Source organism: Equus quagga, chromosome 2 (assembly GCF_021613505.1).
Source record: "Equus quagga isolate Etosha38 chromosome 2, UCLA_HA_Equagga_1.0, whole genome shotgun sequence".
Lineage (NCBI taxonomy): Eukaryota > Metazoa > Chordata > Mammalia > Perissodactyla > Equidae > Equus > Equus quagga.
Window position 1 is genome coordinate 167620659 of NC_060268.1, and position 20817 is coordinate 167641475.

The 20817-nt window shown below is 50.6% G+C and overlaps 1 protein-coding gene across 8 annotated transcripts in view; it reads right to left on the bottom strand.

Annotated features, from left to right (window-relative positions):
• Positions 1-20817, bottom strand: part of AFAP1L2 (actin filament associated protein 1 like 2) — a 97695-nt gene that overhangs the window by 29677 nt on the left and 47201 nt on the right. For all 8 annotated transcript variants that reach the window (XM_046648895.1, XM_046648901.1, XM_046648923.1 and 5 more), the window contains 3 exons: positions 10939-11067; positions 4657-4731; positions 2928-3022 (listed from right to left, as the gene is read on the bottom strand). In XM_046648895.1, coding sequence (XP_046504851.1) covers positions 2928-3022; positions 4657-4731; positions 10939-11067 — 299 coding nt within the window. The remainder of the gene's footprint in view (positions 1-2927; positions 3023-4656; positions 4732-10938; positions 11068-20817) is intronic.

The window sequence follows — 20817 nt, forward strand, 5'->3', positions numbered from 1 at the left end:
ATCCCAAGCTGCTGCCGCTGCTCTGGACCTCCACCTCCTCCCTCAGAGCCAGAAGACACAGCTGTTCCCCACTCCGCCCTGACGCCCCTCCTCTGGGGGCCTTGCACCAAGAGTCCCGGCTGCTTCAGCCAGAGAGGAGGCCTGAGGGAGAGCAGCCGTGTGCGCGTGCGCATGGGCGGGAATGGGGAGAATCAGGTTGGCGCCAGCCCCTTCCTCATGCCACATCTGGAAGCCCCGGGGGTGGGGGTGAGAGTGCGGTGGGCGCCCAGGACAGAACTAGGAGGGACCCAGAAACGGGAGGTGCACTCAGGATCCCTTCTTGGCAGAGAAATTCCAAAGGAGGGAAGACTGTAACATCAGCTCACTCTGCTGGAAATCTTGCCGGGGCCTGGAGTCTGTCCACAGGAACAATTACTGCACGTCGGAAAGGCTGCCCCGGGATTGTGTTATTCTTGGTGGTGATATTTTCTCCCCTCCAGCACCAGGTTTCTCTCACATGCCTCTCCTGGGCCCCAGTACCCCCGGGGTCACCGCAGACACAGGAAGTCTGCCCCAGGGGAAGGCTACTTGCCCTCTCCTCACTCAGAGGCCCTGCATTTCATATCCCAGAGCCCTTGGGGCCCCTTTGTGTCCCTGCCACTGGAGACTGGCAAAGGAGTAGTAAAAGACAGTGACAGAGCCCCTGCGACTGCTGGGACTCGTGTGACCTCATGAGTTTACAACTACACCCCGGACCCAGACCCTGGCCCTCTTAGTCCATCCTCATATTTGTGAGGCACAGATCTCCACAGCAGATCAGCACCACCCAGCACTCCACCCCTGGGAGACTCTGCCTGGTGAACACCCCTCCCACCAGGTGTTGACCCATAAGCAGCTGCCCCAGGGGGACAGGCGGTGGCACTTCTGAAGGCCCTGGGTCAGAATCAGATGCTAAATTCAGGATAGGAAAATTCCAGCTCTGGCTCAGAGCAGCCATCTCTCCTCCTCGCTCCCACCCAGTGAGTGGTGCCTGGGACACAAGAGAAAACCATAGCATCTCCCACCTGGAGAAAGCCAGTGGCAGTTGGATGGGAACAGAGAGCACGAGCTGCCTCCCCGAGTACCGGGGCCGAAAGGGAGGGGCACCTGCTGCTGGAAGGAACACAGCTTGTACCTTTACTCTGCTAAAAAGATGAGCTTAAGTGGAGAGGCTGTAGAGGGGCCTGGAGACCTGGGACCTGCATTCAAATCCTGGCCCCGCTACCACCCAGCGGTGGGACCTTGGCCAGCTCTTGTAACTTTCTGAGCCTCTCTTTCTTCATACAAAAAACAGCGACAAAAACAGGCACCCCCGATGGGCGGTGGGGAGGAGAGTGTTTGCATGCACGGGGTGGGAGGGGCAGTCACTAGCATCGTCCGCATAGTGGGGGCACCTGGGACTCAGGCTCGGTCCATCAAGTCTCACCCGGCCTGAGATGAGGTGTCCCTGCCAGCTGTCACCCAGCTCCCAGGGCTCATATGGTAGGATACTGTCCCTGGCACTCCAGAACTGCCCCACCAGCTGCGGCCGTGGGAGAGCATCTTGAGGAACCCTGTGCCCCTGGGGAAGGCACAAATGAATGGGGTGGTCTGGGGTGAGGGCCCCCTCAGCAGTGACCTGAGCCCACACATCTGGTGATGGATGGTTTGGTAGGAGCTCAGTGATCATGCAGCTTCCTGCTGGCACTGGCTCCGGACTCCTGCTACCCATAGAAATCCTTCCCAAGCAGATGCTGTAGAGGAAAGAACCTGGGTTCAAATTCTGGCTCTGCCACTTCAAGGCCGTGTGACATTCAGACATTATAAACCTGCCAATTCTTGGTTTCCTTACCCATAAAATAGAAACACTACTGCTCCCCTCACTGCACGCTAATGCAGCACGCCACGCACAGCCTGAGTCCGAGAATGAGACAATTTCGTGAGAGAGATGTTCACGCTCCATTCATTTAAACACCAGGGAAGAGCCAGAGACCTTAAATAACCTGTTCGAGGTCAGAGAGCTGGCATCTGGCAGAGCTGGGATCTGAAGCCAGGCCTGTAGCATTGCATGAGTCCATCCATGCATCCATGAATGTGTGTGTACGCCCCACTGTGTGCAGACACAGGACACGAAGGACTAAACCAGAGACATGGTGCCGGTCCTAGGGAGCTTACATCTGGTCTGGGAGGGAAATAATAAACAAGACTGTCTCAATGGTGGCAAGTGCCCCGGAGTGGTAACTGGGCAGTGGGGCCGACAGTAACTAGCGTGGGGACGGGGTGGGATGCCTCACATAGGCAGGTGAGGAATGTCTGAGAGATGACGAGGAGGCAGCCATTGAAGACCCACAGCCCAGGAAGTGCAAAGTCCCTGAGGCAGGACCGACCATGTGGTGCCATCCAGTAGCAGAAGGGAGGCCAGTGAAGAGCAGATGTGGTGAGGCTGGAGATGTGGCTGGGCTCGATGGTATAGGCCCTGGGGCCACGTTAAGGAGTGCGGATGTTTTTTCCTATGTTCAGTGAGAGCTATTGGTGGGTTTCAAGCAGGAAGTGCAGTGTGATATGATTTATATTTCTAAAAGGTCACTGTGGCCTGAGCTGGTGACCACAGCTGTACGTGGCCCCACTCGTGTGATGCTGGGTAAAGAGCCTAGCATAGCCTAGGACACAAGGTGGCACTCACCAGAGGCACTCTCCCATCATCTCCCACTCCCAATACCCCGAGCATCCTGAGTAGGTGGCCCTGAGTAAATAATGTCACCTGCAGGCACGCTTATGTTTGTGCAGTCCCTCCCAGTGTCCTGCCCCTTGCCCTGCACACAGTAGGTGCTCAAAAAGCGCAGGCGCTTGGTGGACTGGCCCCTGTGAAAACAACCAGAAGTTCACAGGGCCCAAGTCAGGGAAATCAGGGGTCTGGGACCAACACTTACGATCTTGGGTGGCGGGAGGTCCGGCAGACTCTTCTGAGGGGCCGAGGTGTGCTGGCTGGGCTCCCCGTTGGTCAGTGGGCTCTGCTCCTCGGGCACTGTGGGCAGCAAGCAGAGGCTCCGTGAGGGGGCCCAGACTCACAGCAGGGTCTCATTATCCAGGAATGTCTGGTCACATGGGCCCGTGAGTTTTATTTGAGCAGGTGTTAATTACCCAGGCAGGCAGTCCCCTGAGCCGACATTGTTTTTCCTCCGAGAATAGGGTGTCGTAGTGCCCCAACCATGGCAGATTCCTCAGAAGGAACTGGTTTGAGGTTTCTGGCAGGCGCCGCACCCTCTCCTCCACCTGCCCCGTGTCAAAAATGGTATAGCCACAGAGCTTCACCGAGCAGAGCTGCTACCCCGGGTCACTATATCGAGCCACTGGCAGCACGGACCCTGTGATTAAGGCTGTTTCCACCCCAGTTCCCCCGGAAGACAAACGACCCTGGGCACGGTGGCTGCCTTCATGCGGATGAGTTCTGCGGAGCCCCAGGCTGGGCGACAGGGCCGGAGGTGGAAAAGCCACACTGGAGACCTTGGCCATCAACCCTCTGTGTGCTTTTAAGGAAAAGGTGCCAAAGGCTCTTGTGAGCCTGAGGGTTCCAGTGGCAGCCAGGCCAGCCGGGGACAGACAGGCTGAGGCAGACCTGACCTCAGGGCTTTGGCGGCTGGCATCTGCAAGCCAAGCCTCTAATAGGACTGGGAGCTTTGGGGTGCTGTCTTCCCACCTCTCTCTAAGCCTTTGCATCTGAGTCACAGGCGTGGGAGTTGGGAGATGGGGCTTCTAATGCCCCCTCCCTTTTGCAACCAGGCAGCTCTGCTGGCCTCTGGGCCTCCGTGGGGTCCTGCTAGAGCCACTCTTGAAAGTTTTCAGAGGAAAGCAGAGAGCAGAATAAAGCAGGAGAGTAAGACACCATGGAAGACACAGTATGTCCTTCCAATGGAGATAAAATGCTCTGCCAAGAGCGCACCTTTGAACAAAGCCTTTAAATATTAAGGCAGTTGCTGAAATCACCATTTCCTCCCCCTAGGACCTCCCTACACACATAAAATTCAGACTTCTATCAAAAGCCATAAAGTTGGGGCCAGCCCAGTGGTGCAGTAGTTAAGTTTGTGCGCTCTGCTGTAGTGACCTGGGGTTCACGGGTTCAGATCCCAGGTGCGGACCTACACACTGCTCATCAAGCCATGCTGTGAAGGCATCCCACATAAAGTAGAGGAAGATGGGCACAGATGCTAGCTCAGAAACAATCATCCTCAAGCAAAAAGAGGAAGATCAGCAACAGATGTTAGCTCAGGGCCAATCTTCCTCACCCCCCGCCCCCCACCAAAAAAAGGACATAAAGCTGGAACCATGGGATCAGCACCATACACAGCTGCTTTCTTAGAACATCTGAATTATGACTTCCTATTCCTGGGATGAGGCTGGGAAAGGCTCAGAGATTTTAGGGACAGATTCCTTAAGCATGAAGAGGATGAGAGATCTTCAAGAGGCAAGGAGGTGGCCTGATGAAACATCCCAAAATATATCAACCCAAAATACCACCAACCAAAATGTGACTTCCAAAAATAACTCCACCAGGCCTGTCTGTGGGGCTGGCTGGGAGGAAGGAGGGTGAGATGGGACCAAGGCTTCTCCCTTCCCCATTCCCGGGAGCTGGCCAGGCCATCAGCAGTCCCAGCCCTGTACCTTTGTCTTGGGACTCGGCATTCTGTTGCTTGTGGACCGTCACTTTGTTCATATAAATGTACTCCTCATCAGAACCTGCAGAAGGGGGATGGGAGACACAGGCTTCCTGTGATTTCATGAAGGAAAAGGGCTTCTAGAGAGAAACAGTGCCCCCCTCCCAGAGATACTGTCATCAGCTTGCATTCCAGTAAAAGCACACAACACTTTGAGTTGATTGAAAGAGTCCATTATCCAGAGAGTTGACAGATTTCCAAAAAAAGAAATGCCAAGTTGCTGACTTTTATTTTTTTAGCCTTGGGGAGGGCAGGGTAGGAAAGGGGAGGGTACAGAAGGAAGGTTTCAGGAATAAAAGTCTTAAGCGGAAAGGCACCCATACCTCAAAATCTGCCTCATATTCTATCAAGCAGAGATTTCTCTGGGTTTCCTAGCATTTCATTTAAATTGTAAAACATTTCCTATCAGTCACTGTCAGCCTAGTCTGAATTACTGGCATGGGCTAATGAGAGCAGTGTCTACATAAGATAGGTTACCTCGAGGATCTGGAAGTTTAGCTCCCAGGCCTCTGGGTGGGGTGCCATTGTGGGGGCCTGAGACAGCAAAATCACGAGCTCTGGGTTTGGAGGGGTGAGTGTGCTGGGAATTGGAACTGGAGTGCCACCAGCCACCCGCTCCACCTGCAGACTGCACCTTGCAGCAGAACAGCTCTTTCCCTCCTTTAAAATCATTTCTGTGCAGGTTGTCACCTTCCCAGTGCCTGTCTGGGCAGAGGAAGGGTAGCACTTGCTCAGGTTTTAACGCCCAGGGACCCTTTCTCCAGAAGGCTGCAGAGGAAGCTCATCCCAGCGTTTCTCCTCTTAGAAATCCTCCTGCATCTCTTTTGCAGCCCTTAATTTGCATTTCCTAGAAACTTGTGGCTGATAAATTCCAGTGGTTGGAGACCGTGTTACTGAGTCAAGGGGCCTCATTCAAACCCCTGGCAAAGGAGGCAGTTCAGCGTCAGTCCATTCCACACCACAGACCGCCCAGACTCCAGCCAACAGGCCTGCAAAACAGAGCCTTGAGAACCCAGAGGAACAGGCTGGATGGGTCTTCTGCCCTCAGCCCGCGGGATTGCCACCCTGGTGCCCAGCCCTGCCAGGACCAGTCAGCAACGTCACCTCTACACCAAGGGCTGCACAGTTTATGGGTGGGAACTATGAGATCTAAACATAGTTAGCCACAACTTGCGTACTTCCGCTGACGGAGACCCAGAGGGGCTAGGTCAGTACCTTCTCCAGGGCAGGGCACAGGGGAAAGGCGCTCTGCTGGGGGAGGCAGGAGATGTGGGGGTGAGAGGGAGGTCTCAGCCAAGCTCTGCCATTAACGCTGTAATTGTGAGCAAAACACCCAAGCCGTGAGTCTTGATTTTCTTGTCTGCATTTTCTGGAAAATAGTCGTGATGAAATATTGCCTGTTTCTACCTAACTCTTACCTTTTCAAGAGGACAAAACTCAAACATTAGGGAATTTGAAAAAGTAAGATAACCTCATAACTAACAAAGATGAAAAATGACAGCCTAAAACATGGGAAAGAACTCAAAGGCTCAACAATAGGAAAATGATGAAATAAACCACAGCCTATCAACATACATACCAGCAGATCACCTTTAAAAATTAACGGATTACTGGAGAGTGTGCAAACTGGCACAACCCTTTGGAGGTGATTTTGGAGGAAAATTTAATTTTAAGTGTTCAGACTCTTTAACCCTGCATTTCCACTGCCAGAAATTTATCCTGAAGATAAACTCCAGCAGGTAAACAAAATTTTATTTCAGGATGTTCGTTGCCATACTATAAGAGATTTTCTTTTAAGAAAAACAAAAAACTGAAATGCCCCCTAACAGGGGGCTGGTTGAACATTATTGTTCACCCCTTAGTGGACATTACCCAACTGCGGAAAAAAAGCGAGTCTGCTGTTTACAAAAATATCCAACACTTACAGTTAAATTAAAGGATCGTGTTTCAGAATAGCAAAAAGAAGAAAAAGTATGTTAACTGTCAACATACGGAAACGTGCACCGGCAGCAATTCTAAACGCAAAAATAACGCAAAGCAGAATACAGAGGCAACGCTCTACCACACAAAAATATTCAGAGGACACTTATAGAGATCAAAAAAGGAATCAAATGTAAATAGGGTTTAATGTTCATTTTATGCTCATTTCTTTTTCCATACGGTTGACTAAGCCCACACTCCCGTACAAAAAAAAAAAAAGGCAAGATATTGTTATTGTTTTAACTGTTGGAGTCTGAGCAGGTGCTTCCTCTCCAAGATGGTGATGCGTTAAGCTGCAGGGAAATTCGCACTGGCCGCCTCAAGGCTGTGCCTCCACTCGGGCACTCTGCAAGCTGCGGGTGACTAGTTTTCAGTTCTCAGTCTTGCTAATCCAATACCATCCAGGGTGGTAAGTCGAGGCTCTCGGGACCACCTGCAATCCTAGGAAAAGCCCAGGGAGCCTGGCCCTGGCAGGGGAGGCTGCCGAGCTGTCCCATGTCTGGGAGGCAGCAGCGTGAGTTGGAGAACTTTCTATCATTCTCTCATTCATTTTCAGAAGTGCGCTGAGCACCAGCACTGTGCTCGGTGCTGGGCGTACAGCAGAGAAGACGACAGACATTGTCTCTGCCTTCGTGAACCCAACAGTAGGGGGCAAGGGTGGGGGTGGGGACAGACCCGAATGGGATAGTTACACAGGTGTGTGGGAGATGACAACGGCCACACGTGTGGCTGGAAAGGAGACTCATTGTGTTCTGAGCAAGTGTGTGATTCCTGTGGGAACTACCCCTGTCTGCAGAGGGCGGTCCTTCCCAGAGAAGTGGGTGAGGGGTGGGGAGGGAGCACATGGACCCTCTTTGCTACAGTTGGTCAGACAGAACGTTTGAAACTCTTGCTATCAGAGGGGCAGCCCCTCAAAGTTTCAGCCCCGGAGTCTCCGAGCAAGGTCCTGAGGCAGGGCTCATGGCCCTCACAGTGAAGGCAGGGACAGAGAGCAGGCCCCCCATAAACAGACCTCAACCTGTGCCTTGACCTCATCACCTAGACAAAAAGCAAAGAGAATAGAAAATTTGTGTTACAGTAATAAAACAAAAGACAAGGAAACGCAAATGGACAATTCCATCTGAAAAGTGTAAACATATACACACTTTGCCCCAAACGTGTAGGACTAAACCACAGCTCAGCCAGTGGAGACCACAGCCTATCTGGAAATGATCAGTCTGCCTCCACCTGCAAGGCCCGTCAGGCTGAGCTAATTTTCTGGAAGATCCACAGTGAGGCAGGCCTGGGAGACCGAGAGAGGAAGACGGATGCTCTATTTTCAGGGGACTTTGGATTCTGTCCTGTGCAGCACCACAATTAACCTGACACGGGGAGGGGTGGGGTGGGGAGCATAATGGTTAGGTACACCTGCAGACCCAAGCCTGGCTCTGCCATGTGCCTTGAGCAAGTGACTTGTTGATAAGAGGGGAATAATAGCAACTCCCTCACTGATTTGGGATGAGGATTAGATGATGTAATCCATGTCATTTCATACATGACGCACAATGCAGGGAAATGGTAAACCACAAAAAATGTTAGCTGCTGTTATAACCACTCTGCTGTCTGAGAGGGTGAAAAGAGGACCAGAAGGGAACCTCTCAGTCAAACAGTGGCTATTAATAAGCAGACTGAGATTAGCAGTGGCAGCTGCAGGCCTCATTGTGGCTCTGCACGTTTATCAGTGGCTTGGGGGGTGCTTGTGACGATTTGTGCTGGGGAGCCCACTGACTGGTTCTCAGCGGCCTCCTGCAGCCCTGCAAGCTGCCGAAGTCCAGGGTGGGGGAGACCCGACTTTATAAGAGCGGAACAATGATCAAGGGTGAAACAAAGGTCATCCCATAGGTGGCTACACGGCACGTTAAACCAAAAAGAGGACCCAACACAGGGAGCTCTGAGAGAGTGGTGAGAACCAAGAACCACGGACCAGACCCCATTGCAGAGGTGCTCTTCATCACTGCACAGTCTCATGTCGGAGCGCACCTCAATGGTTTGGGGAGTGTGCTTTCCACAGGACTCAAGTGACTCATCCCTCTCTAACTCACCTGCTTTGTAATGTGGATTTCCCATCTGCCATTCCCACCTTTGATGTGCTGCTGACCAGCCCTCAGGACAGGCTAGCAGACGCTCACTACAAAGCCAGGAGGAGCCTGGGAACCCCGGGGCTGGGCGGGTGGCGGGGGGAGGGTGTGTGGGGGGGGCTGGAGGCCTGCAAAGGCAGTGGATGGGGCTCAAGGAAAACGCCTCCAATGAAAGGCTGAGGGAGCCAGATTATTTCACCCAAAGGGAAGTCTTCTGAGCATACAGCAACAAGCTTCAGTTTTATGACTCTCTGTTATTCAGAGAGTAGAAACTAGTTCCACAGGGAACAAAGAAAAGGGCAAGGGACCTTGAAATGTAGCCTGGCGGACTCAGGTGGGAGGAGGGAGAACTTCCTGTGGTGACAAGAGCAGGTGCACACTCTGTCCCTGGCCCGGATTTCGGCTGCTCCTGCCGTGAGGCAGATGGATTCGATGGCCTCTTATGGCCCCTTACTGTCCCAAAACATCACTTCCAATTCTCAAATATCCGATTTAAAAATAAACTCAACTAAACAGTTGTGAGTGCATAAGAAGGTCTTTCTCTTTTAAAAAGAAATCTGACTGTGCTGGAAATGAACCCACATGTCTGTTAGAAGACTTGTACCAGAATGTTCAGAGCAGCCTTATCATTCATAATAGCCCAAATCAGTGAACAACCCAGATGTCCATCAAGAAGTGAGTGGAGGGGCCAGCCCCATGGCCGAGTGGTTAAGTTCGCGCGCTCTGCTTTGGTGGCCCAGGCTTTTGCTGGTTCAGATCCTGGGTGCAGACATGGCACCACTTGTCAGGCCATGCTGAGGCGGCATCCCACATAACACAACCAGAAGGACCCACAACTAAAATATATAACTAAGTACTGGGAGGATTTAGGGGAAAAAAAGCAGAAAGAAAGAAAAAAAAGAGATTGGCAACAGTTGTTAGCTCAGGTGCCAATCTTAAAAAAAGGAAAAAAAAAAAGAAGTGAGTGGATAAGCAGATTGTGGTGTATTTCCAGAACGGAATACTACTCAGCAACAAAAGGAACAAACAAATGACACATCCCCTAGTCTGGACAAATCTGCTGAGAAAAGAGGCCAGACATAAAGTGAACACTGTAGGACTCGATTTATACGAAGCTGTAGGTCGGGCAATGCTAATCCACAGTGGGAGAAATCAGAACAATGGTTGCCTTGGGGTGGGGCAGGGGAATTCACTGAGAAGGGCCAAGAAAGAACTTTCTGGAATGATAGAAATGTTGTATGTCTTGTTGTGAGTGGTGGGTACACAGGTATATACAATTGTCAAAACTCATGGAATTGAATTCTTAAGATCTGTGTACTTGCTTTTATATCAAATCTACCTCAATAAAAAAGATAGAAAAACTATCAACTCAGGGTTCTGTGATTTACAAAGTCTTAAAACTACATTTTCCTGTCTTCCCTTGGGCTGTATGACATTGGGTAAGTAATTTAAACTCTCCAGGCCTCAGTTTCCTCATCGGTAATAAGAACACCAACCTCACAGGGGCATATTGAAGATGAAACAAGTTGATAGGCGTGCAAGTGGGAAGTGCCCGATTAAACGTTCGTTATTATTATAACAGTCATTGTCCCTTCTCTACTTTCAACCAGTATGGAAAAGTGCTTTGGAAACTCTGTTTAAAACCTCACTCCTGGGTTGCTGTGTTGAGTGTAAAGAGATTTCTGAGGCTCCCGTTCACATCACATCCCTCTGCCCTATTCCTACGGGCTGAACTGGGTCCCTCTCAAATTCATACGCTGAGTCCTAAGCCTCAGTATCTCAGACTGTGACTGTACCTGAAGACAGGGTCTTTACAATAAATGAGGCCACAGGGGTGGGCCCTAATCCAACATGACCAGTGTCCTTATAAGAGGGGACTTGGACACAGATGAGCACACAGAGGGAAGACCGTGTGAAGACGGCCATATACCAGCCAAGGAGAGAGGCCTCAGAAGGAACCAGCCCTGCCGACACCTTGATCTCAGATCTCTGGCCTCCAGGACTGTGAGAAAATAAATGTCTGTTATTTAAGCTGCCCAGTCGGTGGGCCTTTGCTACGGTAGCCTAGTACATAACTAACCATCTTTCTGCTTCCACGGGGTCTGCTCTAAGGACCCTGGGGCCATACTTACTGCTGCTCTTGGTGTAAAGCCGGAGGAGCTCGGCCAGGCCACTCTTCTTCACCTCGGCTGTGCTGCTCAGATTCTCCTGGTCAAGAATCTTGAGGAAGTCGTCCAGCTCTGTCAGCAGCTGCTCTAGGGCTAGAAACAGAAACCAGAAAAACCCTTTACAGTGGCTGCCTTTCTCCATAGGCCCAGCTCACATGTACCTCCGAATCCCACAGCATCCCACCATAGATCCACTGGTCCCAAGGCGGGGTTTTGGGGTGAGGCCTGGCAGCACACGGGGGGCTCAGCCAAAATGTGGGCCTCCCAGTGTCAAGGAGGAGGAAACAGGCCCTTGCCTTGGAGATGGACGACCTGGGCCGAAGCTGCAGGGCTACCATCAGCTGGAGTGACAGTGGCCAAGGTGGCCCATTCAAGCCCATCAGGCCATGGGAGTCTGCAAATAGGATTTTCTTCCTCAATAAAGGTCAATCAAAACAGCACAGGGTCTGGAGAACCTGACCACAGATCAAACCCACAACCATCAAAAGAAACGCTGTGGTTGACCCAGTTGTTAATCCTTCCCCCAAGGATGGGGAAACACCAAGTCACCCCACGGAGCTGAAACAGTGATTGTTCTGTTCCCACAGAAATATGGACAACCCATCAAAAGCCACGCTGAGGCAAACAAAACCTTCCCCTGAGTTTCTTCAATGATTGAGTCACCTCAATGGCCACCGAGTCCAGCATCACTCCCAAGCTGGTTCAGGGCTCTGGGGCTACACATCCAGACATCAAATATGGCTCTCTCAAGGACAATCAGGATAAAAAGCACTCACCAATTTCTAGTTGGAACCACCTTGCAGAAATGCTAATGCAGAGGGCAATAGCCTAGGAGCAGGGCATTCATACTCTTGTTTGTGTTATTGTTGAGCTAAGTCTCTATTAAGAACAGGACATCACATTTGCTGATGGCTTCCTCATCTTTGCTCTCCCACCCCGCTGGCTCTCCAGAACATGTTCAGTAATGGCAGCTGGCTCCTTGAGGTTCTAACCAGTGTTTTCCAGCCCTGGTTTTGCATTGGAATCACCTGAAGAGCTATTAAAATGCCTGATGCCCGAGCCACACCCAGGACTGATGATACAGAATCTCTGGAAGTGGAACCCAGGAATCAGTAGTTCTTAAACCTTGTCAAGTGATTCCAAAGTGCAGCCAAGACTGACAACCAAGGGTCTAAACCCAGTGCCAGCTCCTGAGGCCCCTGCTCCCGAAGACAGCAGCCAAGAAATTTGGACTTGCCCTGTATCACGTGCTGCAGGAATTCTGAGCAGTTATGGATCTCTCCAAGCTCATTTCCTTATCCATAAAGTGGAGAAAACCATGTGGGCCCCGCCCATCTCAAGAGGTTGTTGTAAATGACAGAAAATCTGTGAAGCTCTTTACAAACTGTGCTTGTGAAATGCTACATTAACCACACAAAGAGTGTTGTCATCATCCTCTCTTCTCACCCTGATTTTTCTTCTCGCCCTTGTGGCATCATTAGTTATTTCTTGTTCTCCACCAACGGCATTCATCTCTAAGCTCCCCTTTAGAGAAAAAACAAAACTTGCAATGCGACATTTCCCACCGTACCACATACGGGAGAGGAGGGAAAGGAAGGTCACCTCCTCTGAGAAGCCTTCCCTGACCATTCTTCTAAGAAGATATTTCTTCTTATTTTCTAACTCAGCATCTAACTCCTGCCTTCATAGCCCAGACCACAACTTATTAACAATATGAATATAAAATATTTTTAAAATAAAATTTAAAAGTGAGTAAAATCAGTGAATAATGGTTTTATTTATTTTGCTCATTTTTAAATTGTATTTTTGTCTTTCTCACCCTAGTCTAGTCTGTTAGGCTTAGTGAGAGTTGGGACCAGATCTGTCTTATATCTTTGGCACCTCATATGGTTATAAGTGTTGAGTGAACATTTATGGAATGAATCAGTAAATGAATGGATAAATTTCTTAGGCACCTACTAGTTCACAACTTTAAGAGGTAAGCATCATTATGCCCATTCTGCAGATGTGGACCTAGTGGCCCAGAAAAGGCCCATACGGTCCCACATGACCCATGGCAGAGAGCTGGGTCTGCTGTCTGACTCCAAGGCTGAGCTCTTGGCAACACCCCACCCAATACCTCCATGTAGGGCCTTCTTCCAGTCTCCCCTAAAGGCCTGGCTCCCCAGAACTGAACCCTAGATTATTCCCTAACCCCCTCATTAGACAAGAAGGCCTCACGCTCCCCTGGTTCTAAGGGAGGGCCCGGGGCCTGTTTCTGTTCAAACACCCCCTTGAATCTTAGTGCGAAAGTAGCCTATGAGCTCTATTCCTGCAAAACCAAACTCCCCGGAATGAATACTGCCATTGATGGTGGGAGAGTTGGAGGAGGGGACGGTGGGGTGGTGGTGAGGGTTTGTTATTTCAGAAGAAAGCAGTGAAGCGAGTACCCGCGCACATTACTGTCATAGCAAACACTGGGGTTAGCCAGCTCGCTCAGATGCAGGGGGCACTGCCTCTCGTAGGTCAGAGCGCTCTCTCCCCAGTAGGGGTATTCCTGAAAGAACCTGCCAGAGCTGGAGAACAGGGAAACCTCCTCCCCTGTTCAGTGTCCCACTAAAGGATGAAGAACCAAGCAGGTTGCAGAGAGGGCTATGTGTCCACAACCCTCTGGCTTGTTGAAAGCAACCGGAGGTGAAATGCAGCCAACGGCCCCAATGCTGCCTGTCATAAGGGCACCAGCAAGAGCTCCCAGAGCCCACGGATCAGTAAGAATCGGGTGAGACCCCATGTTGTGCCCAGCACCCGGCCGGGCCCTCAGCCTGAACTTACTGGGAAATTAAAAAGGAGATCAGGATGCCAGGGTCCCTGCCTTTTTGGAAGCTCATTGGCAGGACGAGACCAGCACAGGTGAAGCAATTTACAGACCAAGCTACATCACCAAAAGCAGGTGATACCAACTTCAAGTGTGACAGGCGATCAGACAAGAGCCTGGAAGGCTTCTGGAAAGATGGGGCAGCTGGGGAAGGACTTAGGTGGTTTTCTGCTTTGTTTTGTTTTGTTTTTAATAGCTAGTGATGAGCTTCCTGCTGGCTGCAGGAACTCAACAGGCTAAAGAGCCATGAGCTTAAAGAAGCCACATCAGGAAAAACAAAGCATAAATATCAGGAAAACGACACTGAGCCTCGAACTCAGCTCCAGTGCATAAGGAAAAGTGAAAGGCTGAAAGGCTGCATTTTCCTGACCTTCTGAACTTCCGAGGCTGTCCCACTGCTACTGCTTCTGAACAAAACACAGAAAAGGAAAAAGCACGAAAACTGAAAGCGTCTCTTCACGTCCACATCCTCAGCTCCTCCCAAAAGCAGCCCTGATTCCTGGAAAACAGGCTTTGTTTATTTTCACGTGAGCAAATATGTACGAAGGCCAAGGGTGAAAAGCGTGCCTGGCTCTGGGGAGACAAAGGTGACCCAGATGCGGTCCCCAGCCCTTCCAGGGGACCCAGGTTCAGAGAGGGCGGCCCAGAGGATACACAGGGTGAGAACAGAAGGAATTCAGGAATGTCTCCAAGGACCAGGAATGCAACGAGGAAAGGGACGAACTCTGGGGTTATCAGGGGGAGGAATTTATAAGCTGGTCATTGAGGAATGAACAGGAGCTCACCAGGAAGAGGCAGAGGCATTTCACGGGGATGAGATGCTCAGAAGACTCAAGGACTGAAAGCACACGGGGTGTTTGAGAAACCATGAGTAGCTCTGCGTATCAGGGGCACATGCAGCATGGGGGTAGGGTGGGCTGGGCCTGAAAGGGGAGAAGGTGGGCTCTGAGGCCAGAATTGTGGGATCAGATCATGTGGGCAAATCATGAGAGTTTTACTGGCTTTGCTAAGGCATTAGTGCTTATCCTGCAGGGCCTCTGGGCAATATGGTAGGGAAGGCCATGCAGGCTGTTCTTCAAGCAGGCTAGAGATAGAATAACTCTGTCAACAGTGGGGAGGAGGATGGGAGGGAACCAGGGGACCAGGAGGGGAGGCTGGTTAGATAACTGCATTAGTACAGATGAGAATGATGAGGATGCGACCTACCCCAGCAGCCGGGGGCCATGCAGGGCACTGCACCCCCACCACCTCCAATTCTCACAACCACCCTGCAAGTGCACAGTGTGGGAATGGGCTCCTGAGGCTGAATTATGACCTAACTCGGTCACATTGGTAGTAGTGGCACTGGCGCTCACACCCAAGTATATCCAATTCCAAAGTATTTGCTGTGTCTGTCCATTGCCTGTAGCCAGCCCCAAGAAGCAGAGAGGTTTGCCTGGACCATGGCCTCTGCCTTCCATTCCACTGAACTCCACAATGGATGGAGAGAAGGAGTTGGACTCGAGATGTGCGACAAGTAGAAGCAACGGGACCTGGTGATAATCCCATCAGATGTAGGGACCCTAAGAGAAGATGCCCCTGGGTGGCTGAGAAATGCAGAATGCCATCAGACACACAGGCTTGAGGACACTGCAGTGAACTGGGCAGCTGTCGTCTCTGCCATCAGGGAACTGAAGGACCAGGCAGATGGGTGGGGGAAGCACTAAGAAAGCAGAGAGACCCTCCTTTCCTCTAAACAGCTGCATTAGGCGAACACTAAGCACCAGGGTTGAAGAAACGCAGGACCGAGAACGAGAGGGTCACAAAGCTCAGAACGTCATTTCCCTTCCACTCTGGATCTATATCGTCCTTCAAGGTCCATCCAGGCCCCTTCTCTACAGAGCCACCCATGACCAGCGGCACCCGGCTCTTCTGCCAGCTTCTGCCTGCCTAGATTCCTTACTGTCAAAGCCAGTTGTTCCCAGTTATCTCTGTGTGCCAAGTCTATATCTTGGGCTAGGCAAGAGCTCTTCCTGCTCAAAGGTCAGCCTTCGTAGGTTTGGGCCTCTGATGAGGCACTAAACACAGTGGAGGCCAATGATTCTCCTGGATCACACCCTCTGGGATCCTGCTACAGGCTCTTGGAAATAATCAACAAAAGCAAGACCCCAATTTGCGTCAACCCTGGTGATATTTTTCAACCGTCCAAGCTCAGAGGGGCAGGCAATCCCTCAGAGGAATGTGGCTATTTCATTGAGGCTCTGAAAGGAGCTCATCCCATTTCCCTTCCCCCTACCCTGCCCCACGCTTCTCATTTTGGTCCCTTCCTCATCCTCCAGTGGAGGGAGGGAAAAATAAGTGGGCTGTTCTTTCTGGAAACTGTAGGCCCTTGTGCGGGCTTTCCATCCCGGCTCTGTTAAAGTTCAGAGTTCTCTGCTCAGGGTCTGACAAATCATCAATAAGATTCTTGTTCAGGACTTCCAAGGCCCACGCAGAGCTGGACTTCAACTGCTCGATTCATCGCCCTCGGCCATGGCAAAGCTCTGCCTCCAGATGACCTCCTCCCCCGGTTTTTCTCCTCTCAAGGCAGTCTTGCTTTTTGGTCACTAGGTTCCCAACCATAAACATCTTCCCGACGTGCCAAGAAAGCTTCTCCTCATGGTTCCCCTGCTGTTTTATGCACACATTTTTATTTATTCAGCTGCATTTGCTGAAGACCCACGATGGAGCATGATTTTCCTTCCAAACATGAAACTAAGCAGACATCTTCTTTTAAATACGACGTGCATCACCCTCTCCACCCCAGTGGTTCCCAAGATCAAGCCACGGAGCAGCTTATCCACATGAACCTGACTGCTGGGGACCCACCAAAGTCACCAACGGGGTGGAAGTTTCTGTGCATCATGTAGATGCAATGAAGGATGGAATGCTGAGTAGATTCCTCCTGAGCAGAGAGCATCCTCGAGTTCTCAAGAATGAGCTTTTGGAAAACATGCCCCTTCACTCTACCTAAGAAGGAGACATCAGGCCAAAGCCGCCTTTCTTTAAAAACGTCAAATATGGACCTAGCCTTTACCAAACTCCTGCTTTGTAACTGGCACGTTAATAGGAAGTGGGTTTTTACGGGTTTTTTTGTGGTGGTAATACACATATAACATAGAATTTACCATTTTAACCACTTTAAAGTTTACAGTGCAGTGGCACTGAGTACATTCAGAAGGTTATATAACCACTATCATGCACCATCTCATTCTAGAACTTTTGAACCCCCTGAAACAGAAACTCATTGAGGCAGTCATTCCCCACGCCCTCCTCCCCGGATCTGTGGCAACCACAAATCTGCTTTCTATCTCTATGGACTTGCCAGTTCTGGATATTTCATATAAATGGAATCATATAATATGTGGCCTTTTGTGTCTGGCTTCTTTCACTTAGCAGAATGATTTCAAGGTTCACCCATGTTGGAGCATGGATCAGTACTCCCTTCCTTCCTACGGCCAAATAATGTGCCATTGTATGGATGGACCGCATTCTGCTGACCCATTCATCAGTAATGAGGAAGTGAGTTTTTCTACACAAAAAAATTTTTTAATTGGGGTATAATTTACATACAGTAACATCCTGTTTTCACTGTACAGTTCTAGTATTTTGACCAACACACTCAGTTAGGGAAACTATCACCACAATCAAGATACAGAACATTTCCATCACCCAAAAAAGGTTCTTTTGTGCCCTTTTACAGGTGGCTCCTTGCCCCCTCCCAGGCCCTGGCAACCTGTACAGCCTTTGGAGTCTGACTCCTTTAACTTAACATAAGGCATCTGAGATTCATCCATGTTGGTCCACGGATGAGAATTTGTTCCTTTTGATTGCTGTGTGGATTTCCATTGGATGGATGGAGGAAGACCATACGTCTGCATAGATCCATCTATCTCCTCTGCTGGGTGCTGCTGCACAGACACAGCAGGTTTCTGTGTCCCCACACCAGTTTGTCATGCTCTTGAAAGCATCTTCCTGCCGACATTACAGGACACGCCTGCTTTCAGTACACGTAACAGAGGACCACTCAGGGGCATGCGTACAACAGGTAAAGCAGTGCTTCTCAGCAATGGCTGCACACTGGAATCACCCGGGGAGTTCAAAAACTTCCTGATGCCTGGGTCTGCCCCCCAGAGATCCTGCTGTAATTGCCCTAGGTGTGGTCTGGGCCGCAGGAGTTTTCAAAGCTTCCCAGGCGATGCTAATGTGCAGCCAAGTTAATGAACCGAGATAAAGGTGTGATTACTGCTTCATGAAAAACTTGTTTTCTTTACAAAATTATAAGATTCCTTTAAAAATAAATTTTCATAGTGCTTCTACATGACTCAATTCTGATTTTACATTTAGAACTTTCTAGGTTCATGCCTGTAAAGTCAGATACACTTGAAAATACCATCCCCGCCCCCCCTAAAGTCCTTTCCCTTCTAGACAGAAAGGAGGCAAGGACCAAGATGTCTATAGGTTTACACATCACTGGACTCAGTTCTTCATCTGCTTAAACAAGTGGAAGCTTCTATCACTGACAATCAGCCCCACCAAAGATGTGCAGGCTACCCCTCCAGCAGGCTGTCGTTGATCCTGCCAGCTTGGACCCCAGGAGACTGAGCCAGAAATGTAAATAACTTTCTCCAGTATAAATACTCCAGGAGTTTTTCTTTATCTCCATCTCCCAGCAATGGCGTAGGGGGAGAGGGTTTTGCTTCACTTACCAGCGCTGTCAATGCGCTGCTCCCTGCCAAGCCTGACCTTCAAGGTCAGCTTGTCATCATTTTTGCAAGATCTGCTTTTTCTCACCTATCTTGGGGTCTCATCACTTAAAACACTTTCCCCAAGAAGAGGCCGCCCTCCGCATTCCCAGATGAGCTGCGCGGGCTGAAGAGATGGGACAGATGCTTTGCTGCGGCTTGCACTACTGGAAAAACAACTTGAGTTGCTCACTGGTGACCTCTCAAATGGAACAAACCTCCCCCCCAAGAGCAGAATTCCAACCCCAGCTACGGAGCCAGCTGGAACCAGAGCTGCTCAGAGAGGGCCCTTTGGAAATTCATACAGTAACAGCCGAAGACGTCAAACCAAGCACAGCACAGCGAGGCAGGGAGGCCCGAGGCCAGCCCGGAAGCATGTGGGCCAGATTACCTGGTGATTCTCCCGTCTTCTCCCGTCTTTATTGTTTTCTATTTGTCCCATGAATGTAAGTCCTTGGTCCCCAATGAACTTGAAAGCTTTGTGTAGGTAGGGACCTCATCTTCTGGTTTGGTTTCCCCACTGTGCCTAAAACAGTGCTTTGTTCAAAAGCAGTGCTTGGAAAACATCTGCTGAGCATAAGGCTTCCGGACATACACACACACAGCCTCGTGAAAGCTCCTCCTGAATTGTTTCCTACTAAAAGGGTCTGGGCTGGTCTGTCCGGTTGGCCCAGGCAAAGGGCTCACCAGTCCCTGGCCACAATTCCAGTCCCCACCTAGGCCAGTTAACATCTCTGGAATGACCACCCAGAGGCAGCCTCTGGCAGCTAATGGGGCTGAGAGCACATGAGGCTTCTCACTCCTGGACGGTGCTCTGGTGGGAAAACCTTCTCAAGGGCGCAGGTGGGAAGGGCATGCAGGCTGCTCCCCTCGAGACCAGGAACCCAGGGCCAGAGGAGCTCAACCCCCAGGGCATGCCAGCAGTTCAGGGGGGGCACACGAAGGCAGGGGCATGACACCCAGGTTCTAGCAGCCACCAGGGTCCAGGCCAGACAAAGAGGCTTTGGGGCCCAGGAGGCCTTTGTTCCCAGGCCCAGTTGGGACATTCCTTAAATGCAATCTGCCAGAAGAGTGGCTTCATTCAGACTCCGCGGAGGCCAGTTATGCGGGTGGGAGGCACAGAGGTTCCGCTGGGTGGCTCCCTGCGTGGCAAGTCGACAACTGGCACAGACCATTTGAGTCTCTGAACCAGAGGCTGTTGGGGTCACTCAAGTTCACACTGGAAGTTTGGGAAGTACTGTGTCTGATAGAAAGAAAAGAAGGCTGTAAAAGAACAGTGGTTCTCTCTCGGTGGAGGGGTACAGGAAATTGTTCATTCCTTCTTCACGGCCTCCTCTATTCCTCAAGACAGAAGAGCAGTGGGTCCTTAAACAGAAAAGATACCCCTGCAGCAGCCGCTACACTTTGAGTTTTGGCTGCAAATGTGGGCTTGTCCCTGTTCACTTGCTATTTGTATTAGAGAAAAAGGACACAAACTAAAGATGTATGGAAAGAAAAAAATCACCCTACCATTCAGATTTCCTGTTTCTTTCCAGCATTTGGCAAAAGTAATGAAACCCCACTGGAATGGTGTGCTGGTGGAGGGGGGGGCCTCTTCATCCTGTTCAGGCCTCTGCCCCCAAGGAGGTCAAAATCAGCCCTAGCAATCCAAAACCACCACCACCCTGACCTTAGAGTCAGCTGGCAGGAGGCTGTCCCCAGCCCGACTCAGTGCCCACCGGCCCATACAGGCAGGAGCCCCTCCTTGAGGCTCCAAGGAAGCTGGGCCGGAGAACAAAGCACCCCCAGCCTCCTTGTCTGGCCTGGCCCCCTGGTGGCTGCTAGAACCTGGGGTTCCTTGCTCCTGCCCTCACGTTCCCCCTGAACCGCTAGAGTGTCCTGGGGAGGAGGGGTCATATGCCTCTTGGCCTGGGTTCCTGGTCCAAAGGGAGGAGTGTCCTCCATGCCCTTCCCACTTGCGCCAAGTTCCACGTTCAAACTGCCTAAATCTTAATTCCAAATCTTGGCTCACTCTTGGCTCCACCACAGACTGGCTGTGTGGCCTTGGGGAGCTTGGTTAACTTCTCTGTGCCTCAGTTTCCTCATTTGTAAAATAGGATTAATAATAGTACCTACGTCATAGGTTTAGTGTAAAGATCACAAAATAATCCCATCAAGTGCATATACTGAGTTAAGTGGTAGCTGCTAAATAAAACCTAAATTCCTACTATAAGATGGATACAGAAA